Source organism: Lycium barbarum, chromosome 1 (genome assembly GCF_019175385.1).
Source record: "Lycium barbarum isolate Lr01 chromosome 1, ASM1917538v2, whole genome shotgun sequence".
NCBI lineage: Eukaryota > Viridiplantae > Streptophyta > Magnoliopsida > Solanales > Solanaceae > Lycium > Lycium barbarum.
In genome coordinates this window covers 64,980,908-65,003,468 of record NC_083337.1, presented here as the reverse complement: position 1 = coordinate 65,003,468, position 22,561 = coordinate 64,980,908, and the positions used below count along the sequence as shown (strand labels likewise).

General features: G+C 34.8%; 1 protein-coding gene and 1 pseudogene across 2 annotated transcripts; one reads left to right on the top strand and one right to left on the bottom strand.

The window, feature by feature from the left end:
* Positions 1-1,672: 1,672 nt before the first annotated feature.
* On the top strand, positions 1,673-6,920 carry LOC132635766 (transcription termination factor MTERF4, chloroplastic-like). Of its 2 annotated transcripts, none has more exons than XM_060352286.1 (2): positions 1,673-3,302; positions 6,113-6,920. In XM_060352286.1, exons 1-2 carry the CDS (start codon positions 1,810-1,812, stop codon positions 6,117-6,119), a joined length of 1,500 nt encoding a protein of 499 aa, XP_060208269.1. In that variant the 5' UTR covers positions 1,673-1,809; the 3' UTR covers positions 6,120-6,920. The 2 variants fall into 2 exon arrangements, with proteins under 2 accessions (XP_060208269.1, XP_060208276.1); XM_060352293.1 differs by having other exon boundaries at positions 1,673-3,313; positions 6,113-6,919.
* A 1,569-nt stretch (positions 6,921-8,489) lies between these two features.
* On the bottom strand, positions 8,490-17,469 carry LOC132635760 (ent-kaurenoic acid oxidase 1-like; annotated as a pseudogene).
* Positions 17,470-22,561: the final 5,092 nt, after the last annotated feature.

The window sequence follows — 22,561 nt, the reverse complement described above, 5'->3', positions numbered from 1 at the left end:
ATGTGTGGGTTACGGGTTTCGTCTGTATGTTTCTGTATGTCCAGATATATATATATGTTTGCGCGCGTGCCGTAGTTGTATCGGCCTACTTCTCTAACTTCTGTTTTAAAAAAAAATAAAAAAATCTGTATGATTCGAATTCGATCAGGTAGGTACGTATGGGTACCCAGTTAGGGTACCAGTCGCGGCCCACGGGGTTTGGGTCGTGACAGTCCCCGAGGCACTCACTGAGTACAAAGTACTCAGGCATACCATTGTTGTTTTTTATGGTATGTTAGGTAACGGAGAAGAAAAGGTTCTTGATACTTCAGGCGCTTAGGAAGGACTTGCTGTTGCTGCTGACTTGGTGAGCCCACATGTTCATTCGTGGGACACCCTCATTATATTTATTCATTAGTTTAGCATTTTATCGGGCTGCGTCCCGATGTGTTAGACAGTCATTCTTTATATTAGAAGCTCCACAATATTTATTCTTGTGGGTAGTTGTTGAGTTGTTTAACTCTTGGGCATGTGATACGTTTTGATTGAGGTTTACGTTATTAAAGACTTCCGCTAATTTTATTCTTATATGATGATTCGTTTAAATTTATTTTATAAACTGTTGGAGGCGAATGTTGAACCTGGCGGGTTCAAGTGTCATTGTTGCGTCTTTTAGGTCTTCCGATGTTGTTCATGACATCGGATGCCGGTCACGTCTAGTGTGGGTTTCGGGCGTGACACTAATCTTCCTCTTCTGGAGGATCTTCGCCAACTCTATAGACTTCCCCGTCAATGTCCCTATGTTCCAAGACCCAACCCTAAGCCTAGTGGCTTCCGTGCCCCCCGTTTGGCCATAAGAATTATTCTTTTTTTTTTTCGGAATATTTTTTCACTTTATGGTGTTTGGCCATAAAAATTCCAAATAGTTGTATTTGGAGTTTGGAAAACAACCAAAACCTTATTTTTCACTTTTTCCATTTTTTGTTTTGGATTTTTACTTTTGTTTTTCTGTTTTCAATTTTTATCCCAAAAGTTTTTATGTTGCTTAATTTTTACCCTGAAAGTTTATACAACTTTTTTTCACTGTTACAGACAACTTATGTTGCTCTCCACTCCAATAAATATTGAACATCATTTGCTAAAAAGCCTTTAAAAGAAAAGAAGCAGGGGAGAATTTTGCAACAAAGTACTATTTAGAGATGTTCTATTTTGTGTGTACACCAATAAGCTTCCCAGTTGCAGCCTTTTGATGGAAAGAAATGATCCATCTTGAGCACTCCATAAGTTGATCTTGAGTATAATTGCTATAATTTCGGACTGATTATGTTTATTAATTGATTTGGTTAGTTTTGCTAGTTTTTAGAAATTGAGGGGTACAAATCATATTTCATATTTTTTTAGAAAAAATACATTTCAACAACTAAGTATTATTTGGTAAAGCCTATGATCAAACACAACTTCAACTCCAACTTCAATAATTCCAAGAAAAGTGATTTTTTTTTTTCATTTCTATGGCCAAACGCCTACTTCATGTTAAGGGCAGTTTTGATCGGTGGAATGAATGACATTTTTATCCCAGGTGAAATGATGTCATTTTGAGCAATTTCTAATACATTAACGTCATTTTCTTACCCCCTTCCCTTTTTAAAAAAAAAATATTTTATTTTTAAAAAAGGTCCACTCGCATAAAGACTTCCATTCTTCCTCTTTAGTCTCAAATCTCTGTTCCCCTTGAAGCTATGGAACGGAGCTTCCTTCTTTCTGGAGCAAAGGTAAATCTTTAATCCCTTTCTACACTGTTTGGACCTTCAATATCTTGAATTCTCTGAGATGAGCTCAATATTTAGAAGAAAACTACCACTTCGCACTATCACTAGAACAAACAAGAGAAAAACATTCTTGGACTCATTTCTTAAACATCCTCAAAAATTATATACTTGTCTTCCTAGGCCTATAAATCAGAGACCCTTTTCGACGAAAAAATTCCCAGAGTATGAAATGCCTTCAATAACATGGGGAATAATGCAAGGGAATAAGGAAAAATTGGTGTCTAAGGTCATAATTTGTGACTATTTAAAGAGTATTGGTATAGTCCCTGATGAATTAGAACACCTAGAATTGCCATCCACACTTGAAATCATGCGTGAACGTGTCGAATTTCTTCGGAAACTTGGCTTAACTATTGATGATATTAATGAGTACCCTTTGATGCTTGGATATAGTGTTAGGAAAAATGCAATTCCTGTTTTAGCTTACTTAGAAAGAATTGGGATTGAAGGATCAAGACTTGGTGAATTTGTTAAAGTTTATCCACAGTGTCTTCATGCTAGTGTTGTAATTGAGCTTGTTCCGGTTGTGAAGTTTTTACGAGGGCTTGATGTGGACAAAGATGATATTGGGGGTGTTTTAATGAAATATCCGGAGTTGTTAGGGTTTAAGCTCGAGGGAACAATGAGTACTTCGGTAGCTTATTTGGTTAGTATAGGGGTTAATCCGAGGGATATAGGGCCAATAGTAACACAATATCCTTATTTATTAGGAATGAGAGTTGGGACAATGATTAAACCGTTTGTGGAGTATTTGGTTTCGTTGGGTGTGCCAAAGAAAGTTGTAGCGAGGATGCTTGAGAGACGGGCGTATATACTTGGACATGATCTTGAAGAGACGGTGAAACTGAATGTAAATTGCTTGCTTATTTTTGGAATTAGTAGGGAAGCTTTGCCTTGTGTTATTGCACAGTATCCACAAATTCTTGGCTTGCCTTTGAAAGCTAAGCTGTCATCACAACAGTATTTCTTTAACTTGAAACTCAAGATCGATCCTGATGGTTTTGCTCGTGTTATTGAGAGGATGCCACAAATTGTTAGCCTCCACCAGCATGTGATATTGAAACCTGTCGAGTTCCTTCTTGGGCGGGGTTTTTCAGTTGAAGATGTGGCTAAGATGATCATAAAATGTCCTCAGTTAGTTGCTTTACAAGTTGGCCTCATGAAAAATAGCTATTACTTTTTTAAGAGTGATATGGGCAGGCCAATGAAAGAACTTGTGGACTTTCCAGACTACTTCACTTATAGTTTGGAATCAAGAATCAAGCCAAGGTATGAGAGGTTGCGAAGCAAGTTGATCAAATGTTCTTTGGCTTGGCTTCTTAATTGCAGCGACCAAAGATTTGAAGAGAGATTGTATGGTGATTATATAGAACTTGAAAGTTCTGGTCCATCATTTTGTATGGGTGGGAAGTTAGAGATGTCAGGCAGTGATATTGTATCAGAAGAAGAGATGGAGAGTGATGATGAAACACTTTATAGACGCACTGTCTCTCTGTAAGAACTTTGTAAGTGAATAGGGCATAAATTTGAATATCTTTCTGTATTAGTTGAATTCTTCAAATATTTTCTCTTATTTCACAGCCCTTCTAACTTATATATATTGTATGCAGTTTTTTTTTTTTTTTAGCTTTCTATTGCTATCAATTTTTCCAATAGAGTAGAATGTAACTGCATGGGTTTGCTTCTTTCTCACATTCAGTAGTTAGACCGTCTTTACAAGAGTACGATGTAGGAAGATAAAAGTCCTAACTTATCATTTACTTTTCATATTGGCTTTTCGTATTGGTGGATTTCTCTGGCTCTCGTACAAAATCATGATCTTTCAAGGCACGAAATCGACTATGCTCTTTGGTCTTTGTTTCAGGTGTAAAATCAGTTGAATTGTATATTTTTTGTTTCACTTTTGGTATGAAGAAGCATTAGTACAAGATGTAGATTCCTTAATACATCTCATTGGGACCCTGTAAATGCTGACAAGACTTAGTTTTTTGCTACTTTTTGGAAGTCTTGTACCATACTTTTGGAATTCTTAGCACGGTCATTGTTCTGAGATTTTCCTTTTTATTTTAATAAAATCTGTGACCATTTCATCAAAAAAAAAAGGGTTTTAAAGTCAATTGACGGATAGCAGTTTATGGTGTTTGCTTACTGTCCTAGTTTTTTAACCTGAATTGAGATATTTTCTGACTCCATGCAAGGAAACTTCTCTTATCTTTTATACATTTTAGATTTTCATCTTCATACATTGTCCTCTTATAAATATTGGTGATTTTTCTGTCCCATATAATTTTTTTGAGATTCTGTCCCATATAATTTTTTTGAGATTCTGTCCCATATATAGAATTATGATCTTTCAAAACTAGTAAGTAGACTATATTCTTTGGTCTCTGTTTCAGATTTAAAGTCGTTGAAGAATCATAGTTTGTGAATAGAGTCAATAGACTATACTCTTCGGTCTCCAACAGGGTACTGTCTGTCTATTGAAGGCAAAATTGTTATCAAATATCTCGTGGTAATGTTAAAACATGCTCTAGTTTAGAAATCTGCAAATCGATAGAAACTACCTCAGCTTTGGGTCTAACAGCTGCTGAGAGCAATTCTAATTACTTCGAGCAGTTCCGTGTAAATTGTACTTTGCAGATGATGTTTTCTGCCATTGACTTATAGCTTCACCTTTTGATGATATGCCATTTCTACAATGCTAACTTGCCGCATACTCATGCGTCTATTTCCGTTGTATTAGGCTTCTCAATAGGAAGGAGTAATTCCTCTTTACTTTAGTGGACTGTATAGGGCCCAAGATGCCCCGCTCTTAGGGCTTTGGTCTTGTAATAAGATCCAACATGTGATGTGTGGGTTAGGCGCACATCACGGGTTCAAACCTTGACCCAGAGAAGAGCGTGATATTTAATTGAAGAAGGATAGAAGGCTGGGCTCATTATCCACCGATTTTGAACCGTGGCCAGTGGCCACTGATCCTCTTGAATTTCTAGGTCATCGCCGGAAACCACTAGAAGGCCGGAAATTCTTCAGTATCTTGCATTGCTCATGTTTGATAGTTCTACGAAGTAATAATTACAAGCAAGTTGAGCTATGCTGTGCGGTCTTCTTTTGATGTTTCGTGCTCCATGTCCTAATAGAACCCTCTTTCAAGGTTTTTTTTTTTTTTTTGGTTCGAAGAAAGGCCACTAAGCAGATTGCTTGGGGGCTATTTTATTAATTTTTTAGCAAATAAAGCAAATAGTTAGAATCCTTACAAAAGAACATGATGTAAACAAATTGAACTAGAATCTATTAAGAACTGTATAACCAAGCTGACATTAATTTCATTAGAATGGTCTTGTAATTAGTGTGTTTCTGCTGTAAGCTTGTGCCTGCTGTTATGTCTCTTCTGGAATGATGTATTTTCCTGCTTTGATGTTGTGCTCCTATTCCTGGCTGTTCTGGAGATGTTGACTTCTTCTCCTTTGAATTTGTTTCCGGTAGATTGATCTGGTTTCCTTAGCTGCTTTGATGTTCTAGTTCCTTTCTCTTTCTTCAGTACCTGATATATACCTCTGTGCTGCCACTGCTTGTGTATTGTTTGGTTTCTGAATCTGTGCTTCCTTTTGCTTGTTCTCCTTGTGTTTTCATCTTCTGGTATTTTGCATCCCAGAATTCCTTCGCGCTATTCTGTATTCTCCATATTACTGTCCTTTTTTCTGTTGTTCCATCTATTATCAGCTACTTATGATCCTTGTATCCTATGTTGTATATCTCAGGTTACTTGTCCAATAGATTGAGCATCCTGAGATACTGATACCATACATTGAACAAATAACATTGAGATCAACATGGCTATGACACCTGCAAAAAGAACACTATGTTAGTGAATAAGCAGATCTTCATTCTCTCCTTCCTATGAATTTGAGAATGTTGATCTTCTATTTGCTTCAGTCTCCTTTTCCTCTTCCCATATTTCCTCTCCTTCTCCTTTCTTGTCTCCTTTTCCTCTTCCCATATTTCCTCTCCTTCTCCTTTCTTTCTCTTCTACTTGAAATCATTCAGATGCAAATTTCTGAAACTTGGTGAAATAGAATTGAGCATGCCAAAAGCTGAATTATTCGCTACCTATTTTGGTCTTTATTACCTAATAAATTTGTTATTGGTCGCAAGTTTTTCTTTTAATGCTACATACAGCAGCAGATCTGGAAAGATCGATTTTGCAAAGTGAGGTTGATGGCTTTGCAGTTATGTTATTCCTTTCTAACTTTTACAATGGAGTGTTAGTGTTATGATTTTAATGATGACAAATTATTGTGTAGGTACTAATACTCAAAGAATCAATCAAATGGATCGGACAAATAAGCCCAATGGACAGCAGGAGTTCAGTCGGCTGAATAGAAGGGCAAGCCCAGGTCGGCTGCATAAGGAAAGGAATTAAAGATAGGCTACTGCGTATTTTTGGAACAAAATCAGTTTTACTCAAGCATTTAAATCAGCACAATCATGGTGAGTCAAGCATTAAATCAAATCTACTATACAAGAAAACAAGTACCACTCCAACAAGGCAAATGACGCACAAGGAAAGCAGTTGTACAACCTTTATTTCTCATCAACAACGTACAAGGAAAGAAGCATCTGCCAACCAGGCTGATACCATAGAAGGAAAGGATCATTACAAGTCTTAATAAGCTCTTGCTTTATTCTTGGAAATTAAGATCCTCAAATATTCCTAATTCTCAAGGGTCAAATCTCTTGGGTTGATATCTCTGCAAAAATAGAGTCTAACGGCTAAACATGTGAAGACTATTTATTCGAGGCTCCAGAGACAGAAAATTATACAGTTGTCTCATACTCTCAAGTTCTCTGCCTTACTTTTCACAAACATTGTATTCTTGAGTGATATAGTGTAAACAAAAAAGAAAGGAGAGATATAGAATAGTTTGTGAGGCATTGTATCAAAAAGAATTCGAGTGTAGACGTAGGAGCTCCATTCAAACAAACCATTGTACCAAAACATTTATAAAGAGCTGCAGAGAACACCTTTGCAACCCAGGGGGACTGGACTAGGATTCACATTGAATCTGAACCAGTATAAAATATCTGTGTCAATTTTATTTCTGCATTTTAATTACTGCATTACGATATAGTCGACTATCAGAATGAAAAAGTTACAATTCACCCCCCCCCCCCCCCCCCCCCCTCTCGCACTTTCATGGAGGTTAGGTGTTTTTTTAACAATGAACAAGAAAACTGTGCAGGGAGAAATGCCTTCTCTAAGCTGTGCATGTTATCTTACAGGCCATGCTTGTTTGAAGCAATACGCCAGCTGCGGCCATGTTTGTTGAGGAAAAAATGATCAAATATAAAGTTTCTACTTTTTGCTTTGTATCTGCAAGCCTGTGATTTCCTTTCAACTGATATCATTAGCGTACAGCTTTTGATTTTTGACAGGATATTTTGTTATCCATGTCTCTAAGTGTTAACACATTGGAGCAATAAGAAGTATTCTCAACCGATGGTATTATGCATGTATTGTCCATGTTTTTGTGATAGCCCCAATTAACTTGGAAGCCTAAGTCTTGTACGGTCAAAATGCTTCATTATTTCTGCATATTTACATTAGTAAGAATCCACCTCCCCTGCCCCGGCTGGCAATAAATAAGGCCACTGATTTGATCGTAGCAAGTTTCAGGTGAGCATTAGCAGTTAGTAATTGTCATCTGTGCTTTATTTCTTCTGTAGCTTCCGTTCTTTTATTCCTAAAAGGTTTAGATATGCGCACTGTAAAATGGAACATTTTCTGAATTGACATTTAGCAGGGGTAAAAGACTTGATCGGAGGCCGCATGAACGGTCAAATTTCAGTTGGTATTGGGAAGGTATGAATGTCGATGGCCTTCTCATAGTTAACATTGTGAATTCTTTATGGTTTCACTTGAAGGGCAAGCCAGAGATTACTAGTCAATGTGCACATGATCCTCTTACTAATTTAAATGTGTACAAATTTTCTAGAGCAAGAATTGTGGAGGTAAATTCAGGAGAAAAAATATTTTTCATTATAATCTTTTCTCCTATTTCCTATCAACTCCCAACTAAGAAGGTTGGTCATTGCTTTCACCGCAATAATTTCCATATTTAGAGAGATTAGTTATCTCGTTCTTTTTGCTATTTTGCCCAGGCACTTGTAGTTGATAAGACTCTTCTTACTCTGCCCAAACAGTTATCTTTAGGCCTGCAATGAAGCAAATACATCAAGGGGCTTCAAGGCTGCGAAGACGGATAGGAAGGGGGGAAAAGGAAAGTAAACAAATTTCACTCGCTCATAACCTAGAAGAAAATAATGAAGAAAAATAGATATTTCTAGCTTGGCAAGATCATTTCCTGGGGACGATCTGCTTCAACCCCCACCCCCAAAAAAAAAAAAAAAGGAATGAATGTTCCTGCTTTTGGTGTAAGACCCTGAACACCAAGAACGAAAAGCATACAAAAGAGCTGGACACAACAAATGAAATTTATAATGAATAGGACAAAGTAAGCAGCACTATTATTCTTTTTTATTTGGAGGTGGGGTTTTTATGGGGTATTGTTATAGGTTAAAAAGAGGCTCTTTGTAACGATACGAAGAGCTCCGGTGAGCTCATTGAGAGAGAAATTAGAGAAACAAGAAAGAAGAGAAGAAGAGAGGGAGATAGGGAGAAAGAGAAAAAGAAAAAGATATTTTTCATTCAACATATCTCATAGCTATGATTTACAGAGGGTTTTATATGTTAACACATTCTAGAACTTTTACAGGACTTAAATGAAAACTAGTCTAAACTAGGGGCTAAACTGTAAAAATAGCAATTCCTAACTTCTCAACAGAGTTGTGCTACTTCTTTTTCTTGTTGCACCTCATTTCAGACAATCCATCCCCCTTAAAACAACCTTGTCCAAGGTTTGACAATATGAACTTCGAAATGGATAAGGCCAGTGACACTTTGCTGCAATGTTCCAGCAATCCTTGACAATTATGGAATGCTTCATAGCTAGAAACCTCAAAAGGCTATGCAAGAGTGTTGAAACTTTCCTTGAGAAGGAACCAATTTCCTTATCAACTGCTTCAGGCCTTTGTTCAATAATTAGCTCTAAGTTGTAGCTAAGTTTTGCATTACGGTAAGTTATCACTGGTGCAAATGCTTCATAACTAGCTTTAGCACATGCAGTTTCACCTTCCAATAAGCAAGCTTGAGTTGCACTTCCAGATTTCAACTTTAAGGAGGACGCACTGAAGGAATAAATTAACAAGGGCAAGGCCAACATCATTTTCCTCCCAATAATCACTAGCTTCACTATCATTCGGACAATGCAAAAGGAATAACACTTCAGCAACTCAGCCACATGGATAGAGCCTGTTAGCTTCAACACTGCACCAGAGAACTTAGCAGTGAGATTCTTGATCACAGTAGTAATACTCATTTCAACAATATCGACATTAGAGATTTCTGCTTCGACATCTAGCATTTCGAGCGACTCCGGATTCCTCCTCCCTTTTGGTTTTGAACATTCAAACGGCAGGTATGTGATGCTAACCATATCCACAAGCTTCTCTGACAGTGAAGATGGTGTCTCTCCAATAGTTTCCTTTAGCATAAACGAGTATGCATCCAGGAGGAATCCTTGAGATCCTACTGCTGCGGCTCTAAATAGCTCAACTTCATTATGTACCAAATGTTCCCAGTTGTCCCCATCACTTTCCATTTTAGATGATCCATTAGGAACTACATAGACAACCTTTTTTACTATCAGCTCCATGACCTCAAGTATAGCTAATTTGTGAGTAATACAAAGCACCAAGAAAGAACTCTTATCACTCATAATTCTTTTACAAACAGAAGTGACAGCTTCCAGTTGTCCGTTGGGTTTAAGGGAAAAGATGAACTTCAATAGATTAATTGCCATAAGTGCAGATTTTGCACTTTCACAAAGATAAGGTGTATCCTTGAGAAATGACACCAATGTTTCGTGATAGGGTCTGTGCAATTTCAAAGTAAGTATTGTTCCAATTTTATCACACCAATGTTTGGGAACCAAATGATGCATCGTGAATTCTCTTGCCACAATAGACACCATTTTTATTGCAAGCAAGGCTAGAAGATGTTTTATCTGTGCAATTGGGGACCTATTACCATCAGTGATATAGAAGATGTTTTACTGTGCATTTGGGGACCTATTACCATCAGTGATACTCTTTCCTCCTTCAGTAAATCGACTCTCACGCACCAAATAACTGACTGTAGAATAAGAGATATAGGGAAAATGAAGGAATTTCACCATAGGTAATTGATTAAGAGATATCAATGCAGAGGAAGTAACATTCTTGTTTGATACAGTGGAGCAACCTGGTAACAAAAAGACCTGAAAATACACTTGCACTCCACAGGATAAAGTAACAAGACTGTAATCAGTTACTGCATACTTAGAAACATCGAGACCATTAAATAAGGGGCAATTATCTGGATTTGCCTCCACACTTGCATCTGCAACCTTCCTGCACCCCTCAAGATTTAGCAATTCCAACTTTTCATCGTGTATCCTAACCAATGAAAGCACCATTTGATCTATCAAGTTCGGGCAGTCACCAGGTATCACCTTCATAAGTTCTGCTCTATAGATCATAGCTAACAAGGGCAAAAGAAATTCACACATAGGGAGCAAGGAAGTAAAAGTTTCTTCTACGCCATCCATCTCTTGCTTATCTACTTTCAATTTCAAATCTCTCCTCTAGCAGCACGAACAGATAAATAATGTGTGAATAATATAGATGTTTCTTGCCCAGTGTCCAGCAAAATATATACATAGCCAAGCTGTGCCAATTCATTGCTCAATAATTCAAATGACCAATGCGAAACTTTTAGTTGCTGAACTCTAGCAATATAAGTGACAACCCAATACACACAAGCAACTAGCAGTATTGTAGTATATTGACTCTTTTTTCCAGAATACACCTCTTTAACAGTAGGTATAATTTCAGTTTCCACCATCTCTGTTATTGCAAAACCAATAACTTCTGTTTTCCTCGTCGCAACTGCTTCTATTTCCTTCCAGTTCTCAACCAAAATTATAATCCTACAAACCATATATCTGCTCAGAATTTCGTTGAACAATTCGCAAACCAACCAAATCCCCCCAAATTTGAGGTTTGTACTATTCATCACTGAATTTTCCAAACATACCTCATATGTAAAACCCATTTTCAAAGCAAGAGAGTGAAATGAATGCCCAGATGGATAACCAGAATACAGCACACACTCTTCCGGCACACAAGCAAAAGCTTGATCTTCATTGTAACTAGAAAATGCAAGAAATGTACCGTGTATCTCAATTTCAGCACCTAGTACAACTATATTATATGCAATTTCAGCACCAATTACAGTTGTATAATATGCAAATTCAGTACTCAGTACTACTACAGTATTTGGCAAAACATTTATATTCTCAAGAGAACATTTATCGTACATATGGCCTACAATGTTTTCTGAAAGTTCATGATCTTCAAGTTCCGGGGCCTCATCTTCTTTACTATCATCCCATAGCAAATTAGTGACATCGATTCCCTACATTAGAAGAATTTGGTCGAGCATTTCATAGTCGTTAATGGACTTTTCGTTAGCTTCTATGACATCGTTTTCTAATGGTGTTCCATCATCAAAATCAGGGCACATAGGTCCCAGTGAATCCGTCAAGGAGGGAACATTAAGTTCACTGGTGTAATTAACAGTGATGGCAGAAATTACCGTGTTCTCCAATTGTTCTGTGAAGTTGAGCAAGCTGTTCTTATCGACCACCTGGACTCCATAGTTTTATGAAGCTTTAGCATCTTCAACTTTGATTTCAATTGGTGCTTCTCTACCCAACAATGACTGCTTTTCATTTGGAATTTCAGCGTTGTCCTTCTCAGGAGTTTTATCGAACACCTGATCCACACTTTGAAGAACAACATTTGTACCTTGAATCTTCATTTTTCTTTGGTCCTCTATTTCTCCAGATTTGACCATATGTAAGAGTGGCTGACTTGGTTCTTCTAACTCGTCGATTTTGGTGTAACCAACGTCATCTGAAGCATGTCCATCATTCAAAACATTTCCTTCAAAGAAGAGCTCTTCATTTCTTTGAAGACTTTTATCAAACCTTTGGTCTTCATCATTTTCTGAATTGGTTTCACTGATATCTTCAACTTCTAGTTGAGAGTGCTCATTCCAAGTAGCTAGTTTACAGTCAAGAATGTTCTTGGTAGCAATAGACTTTGTATCATAGTCACCCACATCATCAATCTTGAGGAAACTTTTAGCAAATACCATGTCTGCATTTTTGGAGTTTTCTGCATCTACACCTTCAATTTCCATAGTTACATCTTGGACCCAGTTCTCCAATATCTTAGCGCTTGAGTCAGACTCAACCACTACAAATGAGGGTTGGTCGATTTTCTCTAGTTCGTCAACTCCTTCAGAATTTGAAAAATGATCTTCAGCAATATTAACTTTGTTGCTCGTTTGCTGCTTTTCTTTGGATTGCGTTCGCACTGCTATCATCTTGTCTAGTATGCGACGTTGTTCTCTTAACAGTCTGAGAGCCTCGGAAAGATAGTCTAAGGTAGATGCTGCTCGAAAGGAACCATCACTGAACTCAACGAAACTAATGACGCCATTTGAATAGTGATAGGCATATGGATATGGCTCATTATAGCTAAACCCAAAATCAGTCGCGGCAGTAGAATGCATGCCAAGAATCGTCGGCTCTGATACCATTTGTAACGATAGGAAGAGGTGAGCTCATTAGGAGAGAAATTAGAGAAATAAGAGATGGACATAGGGAGAGAGAGAAGAAATAGAGAGATATTTTTCATTCAATATATCTCATAACTATGATTTATAAAGGGTTTTGTGTGTTAATACATTCTAGAACTTTCAGAGGACTTAAATGAAAACTAGTCTAAACTAGGGACTAAATTATAAAAATAACAATTCCTAACTTTTCAAAGAATTGTGCTACTTTTTTTGCTTGTTGCACCTCATTTCATGACACTCTTTAGGCTTACATCCTATTTAGAAGGATTAAACTCCTTTGGTCATTGTAGATTTCAGGATCCAAGTGAATAGAAGACCTAAACCATACACAAAACATCCATCCTCTGGGGATAGTATAACCTGGGGGAAAAAGGGAGTTCTGCTCTGTTAGCCACAATATGGTTTTATTTGAATCAAAATGTAAGAAGAACGAGATTGTAACTCAATATTAGTAACGACATCCGTCTTTGCTTCACAGAAGACTACAAAGGAGAAGGTAACAACATGAATGGTTTCATCGATCACCTCCAAGGTTAAAGAGTATCAAATGAAATTTTGTAGGTTCATCGAATTGGCTGGAGAAAACAGAACTGTGTATAGTGTTGATAAGAAACAGAAAGTTACCTTTGACAGGTAGTCCATTTGACTAATTTCTTTTAGTTTCGCACCCTTGTGGTCAGTTGGCCTCTTTCTCAGAATTGCCTGATTTTGCTCTGCCTATTTTTAGATCAAAACATGTTCTTGAGAAATAACAAATTTTAATGTGGCCTTTAAGTGATTTTTTGAAATGAGAAATCTTGGCTACCTTAGCTCTTTTAAAGACCTTGTGGTGTTTCTGCAGAAAGACAGTAGCCCACATTGTAATGTGGCCAGAAGATTCATGGCCAGCATTAAGGTACATTACTAGAACATCAATGACTTCCTATAATTCAACTCTCTGTCGTTCTCATCTTCAACTTCCAACAGAATATCCGTCACGTCTTTTTTCTCTGTAGGCTCATTTTGGTTCCTTCTCTCTCTTCTCTCATCCACAATTGTTTGGAAGATGGCAACAAGCTCCTTACGCGCCTGAAAAGAGAAGGGACATTTTCGTGTTTGTCCAAAAAAAGTAAACGATATGTCAAAGGAATAAATTATAGGATAAAAGGTACTAGGAACAGTACCTTAAGTGCTTTATGATGAGCAAATCCTGGAAGATTGATATCCATAGCTCTTACACCATAGTTTAGAGTTGTGTATTCTCTCTCCAAAGCCTCCATGACTTGTTCACTTTCGGAGCTTAAAAAAATGTGTATTATCGGGAATGTTAGTTTTCTCAGTTTTGTCAAGAACTTTATCTGACCCATGGATGCCCATTTCTCCACTGTTGACTTTAACATTTTCCTCAATGTATTTTATGTACATCGATAATGCCTCGTGCCTTTTCACAGGTGCTGCTGTTCCTTAAACGTTTATGCTCCTCAAATGAAAATATCAATCAATGATTTTTTCCCACTTAGTTTCATTGTGGAAGTTGGCCAGCCAAGCTTAAAGGCTTCATCATCTATTAAAACCCTCATGCAAGCTTCTGTAGTTGCAACAATAATACTTGGACTACCAAACATCAATGCCTTGTATAGTCCTTTTTGTCCGAATCTGCAAAAAATAGCACTAGGGTATAATTTAAGGTTAGGAAAGTTATTAAGAGTTGACATGACATATAAAATGACCTAAAACAAGAACCAAAAGCACATAAACATATTTATATTTTGTAAAGGAAATGGCTCCATGTGTTCTTGTTCATTATTTGGGAGTATTGCCGGAGGTGGAAAAAAATCAATACATTTATATTTTGTTTATCTTGAAGTAGGTACGTTTATGGCTTAGAATGCATTCTAGGAAAGCGGATTATCATTTTGAGTTTGTGGAGCTCTCTTTCACATAATTGATTTGTTGGTCATAAATTTGGAGAGTTTGCTTCCCTGCAGAAGCTAAGATCTTTGGGAACAAATATTGGATTGAGAAGAAAATGTGTCAAACAATTTTCTCTATTGCACTCTAGTCACTACTGTTCTACTTTAGTGGAGTTCTCATTTTTGGGTGATGTTCCTTCTGGCCAAGCTCAAGAAAATTGAACAATAAGTAGGTTCTATATGCCTATTTAGGAACTTAATTCTTTAGGCATCCATTCTGCATCAACTTTGGAAATTGGACAAGATAAGAAGTGAATCTGTTACTGATAAGAAACGACCACGTAATCCATTAAGTCAACTCGACATACTTATTTATTTATTCATTTTATCTTCATTTTTTATTGTGAGTTCCATCATTCCTCGCATATTGAACCTAGATACAAATAATATATATATTGTGAGTTCAGCGACGCAACGCATGAGGCTGGTGTGTAAGTAAGGCTTGGTACCCAAATCATTCAATAGAAAGAAATTTTCAAGTATCTTGAGTCTATTATCCAAGAAATGGAGAGATTGTGATGATGTCACGTATCGTATTGGGACAGGGTGAATGAAGTGGAGGCTCGCATCCTGAGTCTTGTGTGAAAAGAAGGTGCCACCAAAATTTAAAGGCAATTTTTATAGAGTGGTGGTTAGACCAACAATGTTGTATAGGGTGGAGTGTTGGCCAATCAAGAACACTCATGTGCAGAAGATAAAAGTTGCGGAAATAAAGATGTTGCGATGGATGTGTAGGCATACTAGGAGAGATATATAGGATTAGAAATGAAGATATTCGGGACAAGGTAGGAGTGGCCTCGATAGATAATAAGATGTGGGAAGCGAGATTGAGATGATTCAGACATGTGCAAAGTAAATGCATGGTGCCCTAGTGAGGAGGCGTGAGAGGGTAGCTATGGATGGGTTTAGGAGAGGTAGAGGTAGACCGAAGAAGTATTGGGTGTTACGCCCTATTTTGAACGGGTCCAAGATAGTTTGCTACTTCACGGTTCTTCTAACTGGTTTAAAAAGAGTTAGAGTCGCCATCTTATTTTTTAGGAAAATCAGGAAACCTATATGTATTTGGGTTGTCTACTCCATTTTAGTCCACGAAACATATGAAATTCTAGATAAGGGTTTTATTTACCCCGAGGGGAAGGTATTAAGCATCCCTCAGAGCCCGTCTGAAGACAGTCCTTAAACTTAGTTTAACTGAACACTAGAGGGGGATTATTTATCTGTTTATCATTATTATTACTTGTTTTCAAAATGTTGTGATTTCATGAAAAGCTACACTAGGTGATAATATGCTAAGTGCATACAATGTATAAAAAATGTATGTATATCAAGTATCAGGAATTTATGAAGAATGTATATCGATATGAATGTACAAAGGAGTGTAAAGAAAACATACCTCGTTCGTATGGTAGTGTATTTGTTAGTAAAAACAAGTGTATATCTATTGGCACAAAGGTATATCAGTTGGTGTAAAGAGTATATACAACAATATAGAAGATGTATAAAAAATATAAGAGTATGTAAGATAGGTATATAAAGAATGTGTGTCTATGTGTAATGTATGTGTATTAAATATATAAAGAATATAATTCAAATATAAAAGAGTGTATATCAAATATAAAATGTCTAAAGAATTGTATAACTAGGTATATTAGTGCATAAAGAATGTAAAAATATTCTACGAATAGTCATTGGTGTAAAGAGTTTATATAACAAAATTATTAGAAAAAATGAAGTTGATTTGACTTGTTTCTACCGTTTAGTTAAAAGAGTATTCATTTAATGAATATCCTATCAAAGAATGAGGAACAAAAGGATAGCAAAAAATTTTGGTAAAAAATAAGTATAAGGAATTATGTTTAAAAAAAATGAGTGAAAAAGATATAATGCCTTTAAAGAATGAAAGATTTGTAAATGGACGGCCTAGTATTTACCTAGAGTAAAAAATGCGGATTTAACTTAACTAAAATATGTATTAATGTATACGAAACAATATAAAATGTGTGTTGTATTAAAAGTGTATAAAGAATATAAAATAAGGGATGGACTAGTATTTTTGCCTACATGCCAAAAGTGTGAATTTAATTAACAAAGTATTTATATCGAGTCAATCTAATCAATTTATGAAAGTGTAGACGGCCTAAGTCTTGCCTAAAGCGAATAACGCACTTTAAATTAAACATATAAGCGACAAGTAATTAAATATCCCCGCCCAACATTAAAGTGAAGTTTTCACTACTCCAAGTTTATGTTTTGTACAATTTTAAATAATGCACGAAAGTAAATACAAACAAGGATTCGATGAAGTCTTCGAGTTCCTTGCGAGTGTCGTCTTCTGGATGTGTCTCCGGGTACCTGTATAAACACTTAGTAAAAGTGTTAGTAAGAAAATAAATAACTATCGAATGAATTAAAGAAATAATGAATAAACTTAAAATAAAAACCCGTCTTTTGTACATGGGAGGCCTTGGAAATCGACGGAAATTTCTTCATCAGCCAAAAGTGTACTATTTGTAATAAATTGCAAGATGAAAGAAAAAGTATTAGTTAAAATAATTTGAAAAAGTCAAAAAGTAAGGTATGTGATATAAAGTCTTTAAAAAGTGATTTGGTAAAGATTCTTTGAAAAAGTAATGTGACCAAAGTCCTTGAAAAAGTAATTTGACAAAAAGTTATTGAAAAGATGATTTGACATAAAGTTTTTGAAAAAGTGATTTGACAAAAGAATGATGAAACTTGATTTGACCCTAGGATTAGTGTAGTGTATGTAATGTAACAAATGTATAGGTGAATGATGTATGTAAAAAGAACATAAGAATACAAATGAAAATATAGGTAAATATAAATATGATGTACATCCAATGTAGAGTAAATGTAAATAGCAAAATATATAGAAAAAAATAGGCATGTACTGTGATGGTATTGACAAAAGTGTAAAGAAAATACTTGACAATGTATACATTTATTGAAAATAAACAAATTTGTAGAGACAATATAGCAAAATATAAAGATAATGCATAAAAAATGTAGAGACAATAAGTGCATTCCTTTTAATGAAAAGTTTTTTCCTTCTATTCTTAGTAGTTAAGTAATGTAAATATGTACATGTATATGTATATAACTTATGTGTATAAAAATATATATAAAAGAATAGATAGATGTAATATAATATAAAGGAAAAGTGTGGAGAGTGTAAGGAAAATGTATGTAAAATGTAAAGAAAAATGTATAGAGAATACAAAAATATAGAAACAATATATGAAGAAATTTAAAGACACAATGTATATAAATAAATGTAAAAATAATATAGATAAATAAATATAAAGGCAATGTATATAAAAAAATATAAAGACAATGCAAGTAAATAAATGTAAAGACAATATATATGAATAAGTAAAGAAGCAATGTATGACTGAAATATAAAGACAATTAAAAAAAATTATTTAAAGAGGAAGAAAGTGCTAGCCTTGCTAGTCTTCCTATAGAAAGAAAATCTAGAGAGTGTAGAGAGAAGAAAAATGTGTGTGAGGTAGTGTGCAAGTGATGAGAAAAATAATAGGGGAAGTCCTCCTTTATATAGGCAAAGGTAAATCACTTTTTATCAAAACCCATGTGCCAAAACCATGGACTTCACAAAACCATGGCTTCTCAAAACCATGTGCTAAATCTTATCTTTGTTTAAAATTAGTTCTTCCGACTTCCATGTAATAATAGACTGTAACTAAAATAATAAAGTATAAAAATATATTTAAGGTAATTTCGTGAATAAAGTAAAAAATGTGATTTGAATTAAGGAGACCTGCTAATTAATTGAAGTAAAAAAACTGTATTAGCATGTTGTTTATATACAAAAGACTGTAACAAAATAATTATTTAAAATGAAAATAAATTGATAAAAATTCCTATTTTTAAAAAATAAGGACAATCATCAGTAAATTATATTAAAATTAAAAAATGTATAAGAACAGTATTTTGTGCTATTTAATGACTAGGAAGCCTAAAGAAGTTAATTTTTAAATACAGAGGGCCAAAATTGGGTGTTAACATTGGGGAAAGGTGATTAGACGGGACATGGCGAAGGTCCAGCTTACCGAGGACATGACCTTAAATAGGAGAATATGGAAGATACAGATTAGGGTAGAAGGATAGTTGTGCGTTATCCTACTTTTTCATGGAGGACACTTTGTGAGATTACACTAGTTATGTTGTTGTTTTGTGTGTGTGTATATATACTAGTGTCGTTTGACCCGTGCCCAAGCTACATTAAAATTTAAATTTGTAATTTTTTTTTTTTACCTACTCTTGCTTTTTGTGTTGTTTTTGTATCATCATATCAATTGTAAAGGTAGTTGGACAATTTTTCAATGTTTCCAAGATATTTAATTATATAAACAAATTTGTAAGTTGAAAAACAACAGTTTTTTAGAGTATATTTAGACTTCCTTTTTATTTTCAAACAAATTAATGCATGCATCAAAGCTTTTCTCCCTTTTATTTTACTAAATCTTTTGAGATTAAATCTTTGCTGATCCAAATTGAGTTTTACCTTACGTTAAATTTTAACTTAATATTTTTTATTAAACTTATATTGGCTAACCCACTTTTTGGAAGAAAAAAATAATTACGATATTCAAGTAATACAAAAAATATTTAATGCTACAAATTGTTGTATAATGACATCAATGAAGTTAACTTATAAATAAACATAACATTTAAAATTAAATAATTAAAAATCTTGATACAGCGAAATACTTTAAGACACAAATATTGACCTTAATACATGTATTGATTAAGACACAAATAATTGAAATAATTAACTTATATTGTATTTAAAAAATTGAAAAAAATAATTAAAGAAATATTGTAGCTCTCCAAGTAGTAGTAGTAGTAATAGTACTACTACTACTACTACTACTAATAATAATCTTCTTCCAAAAAATGGGTTAGACCTTAAATAATTAATTTTTTTCAATTTTTTTAAGACACAAATAAAAATAATTTTTAATGACTAATTAAGCATGTATTAAGGTATGCACCTTTTTTACTGGTCCATAATAAATTTTATAGAAAAAATAATTTGAAACAAGTTTAATTATCATTTCCACATAAAAGAATGACAATAAACTTTTGGATCAATTTTAAATTTGGTTGAATTAATAATCTTTTGTGGTGTCACTATCACCTTTCCACATCATCCCTCCTTCTAGAATTTAATTAGCCCACATAATTATTCAAATTTACCAAAATGGGTGAGAGATTACAAGGTAATTAAACCTTTAGTTAGGGGTAAAATGGATAAAAAATTTCACATAAGGACTATAAAATTTTGAGATCCTCCCTTATATATAGTAGTAAAGTAATATTCTCTATATTGAAAAGAAAAAAGTTCCGGGGAATACATATCTGAATCATTGGAAGTAATCAGCTTCTCTTACCTTAAGGTGAGTTTTGGTTCAAATATGATTATTCTCCACTAATGTTCATCTTGTTAAAGTTGGGTAAACAAATATCATTGTGTGCAAGGCCAAGAAAACTGCAAAAGATCGCAAAAAAGCGTCATGCCTCAAATTAATAGAAGGTTGATGACTGATAACAACCAAATACGCGGAAGCAATTGAAAATAACAAGATAATGAAGAGCGAGTAGGGAGAAAGAGATAACAACAAATTAGAAGGAAGAAAGAACAATTTTATAATTAAAATAGCAATTAATCATAGAATGAATCCAAGGAAAAGAAAGAACTCATACAAGAAATTCATACATGAATGAATCCAAGAGAGATTCCTAAAGAGATACATGGGAAAAATCTTAAACACTCACCAAGGAGTAAAACCCTTAATCATCCAAAAGCTAGAATCCAACTCTAACAATGGCTAACATATTTTGAGTAATGTTTTCTTTCATTTTCAACTAAGGTTTTTCAAACTTTAGCTTAACAATCAATAACCAACTAATTTCATATCTAAAAACACAAGGAAATTGTAGATTCAATTTTTTTTCTTCTTTTGAAGCTTCAAATTCTTCGATGTTTCTTCAAATTTCCAATACTAAGTCTGAATTCAGATGTCCAATAGAGTTCCGATTTAACAAACAACTTGGGATTCAACTACAAATCACAAAATTCCACCCATATCTGAAGTGACTATAGGAATAATCATTAGCCAACGTCTGATGCCAAATGATAACAACTAAATTAACAAGTGCAAGGAATTGAAAATAGAAAGCAAATCAAAGATACAAGACACAAATATTGACGAAGTATTAACAACAATTAGGATTAGAATCCTAGTTACCCCTAATACATTCAATAAATGCACCTAAATTATTAGAATCCTCAAGAGGAAAGTTACCTCTTGCAGATCCTAGGGCAAAGTTCAAAGACAACAAATAAATCACATTTAAGCGCACAAATATTCATCAACATAATCTAGTCGAAATAAGCTAGGTAGTGAAATATTTATACTAGGACTAAATAATACATTAAATGTCCAAAATACCCTTTAATTAGGCCTAATTATGTAATATGCCCACCAAGGTGCCTCCAGGTGCCTCCATCCTTCAAATCTTGATCGCCCTTCTATTGTATGATATTGTAATATTTGGTAGGTGTCTTCAAAGGGCTCTTCAAGGTATCTATCATGTAAGTGTCTTCCAAGATCTTGAAGTTCCTTTGCTTGACTCCTCATGAAGGATCTTGAAGTAATTGCGGTATGGTCGTTATCATCCTTCCCTTGAGAAAAAATTCGACCTTAAATTTGAATGTTCATCGTGATTCTATTGATAGCTCTACAATCAATGCACATCCTCCATGTTACATCCGGCATTTTTGCATATTCGAAAAATTCGAGATAACTTGGCTTGTAATGAATGAGGCCATATTTGGACCTTACTTGGTATGAATGTGTCGGCTAAGAATACATTGGTGTGGAATTACGAAAGGAGGCCGAGGGCAAAATAGGAATTTTGAAAATTGGTTTCGAAAATTACAAAATTTAGCCAACAATTGGGCTAAAAAAATGAAAATAAGGCCCAATTTGAGATAGGGTGGCCGGCCAAGAGGCCTTTGTCCCAAGCCCACCAATTAGTCATGTGACTAATTATATTAAGAGATAAGGCTTCAAGAAACTTCAAGAAAATTCAAGCAAAAACAAGAACAAAAAAAGAGAGGGGCAATCGGCCAAAGAGGAAGAGAAAGAGAAAAAGAAAAGAAAAATTCTTGGAGCTAAATTCTTGGTTCAAAAATTCAATTTCTTGTGGGATTATTACTAAGTGCAAGATTCTCTACAAAGTGATATAAGTATCTTGGCAAGAAAGTGACTTGGTGGCAAGTGAAGAACTTGAAGGAAAGGTAAGAATTTTATGCTTTTGTTATGTTATGGGAGGTGTATGTATGATGTAGTAAGTGGAAATGAATGAAAAGCATGAAATTTTGTGTGTTGGGATTGTAGGCATGTTGGCCGTATGTATGTATATATATTGCATGTCTATGATGACTTGAATTCATGTCGGAATCTAGTTGTAGTTATAGTAGAAATTGTATTGGAAGTGAAAGTTGAATGAATTAGTGAAAGTTGGAAATTTTAATGTATGGCCGTGTGGTGCTATGTGTAGGATGGAAGATGAATTAAATTTCTTTAGTATGTTAAGTGTGTTATTGTGAAGTGAATGAAAGGATAATGGTCCTTGTTGTTATGGAAAAATGGTTGTTAAGTTGTTGTAGGAAAACATGCAAGTTTATTGTAACTTATGTAAATATGGAAATGGAAATAGTAAGAGGCAAATTATGATTGTCATTGATGAAGTTGGAAGATAGAAATATGTCACGAACATATATGCTAAAGATTGGAAGTTGTGGGTAAAATATGACTTTGGTAGTAAGCTTGTATATTGTGTATACCTTGTGAATATTTTGTGAAAATGGTATGATATGCCTCCGAAGTATGTTGTAAGTGATGAATATGAAAATGGTAAGATTGATTTGGAAATGTAAGGTCGGG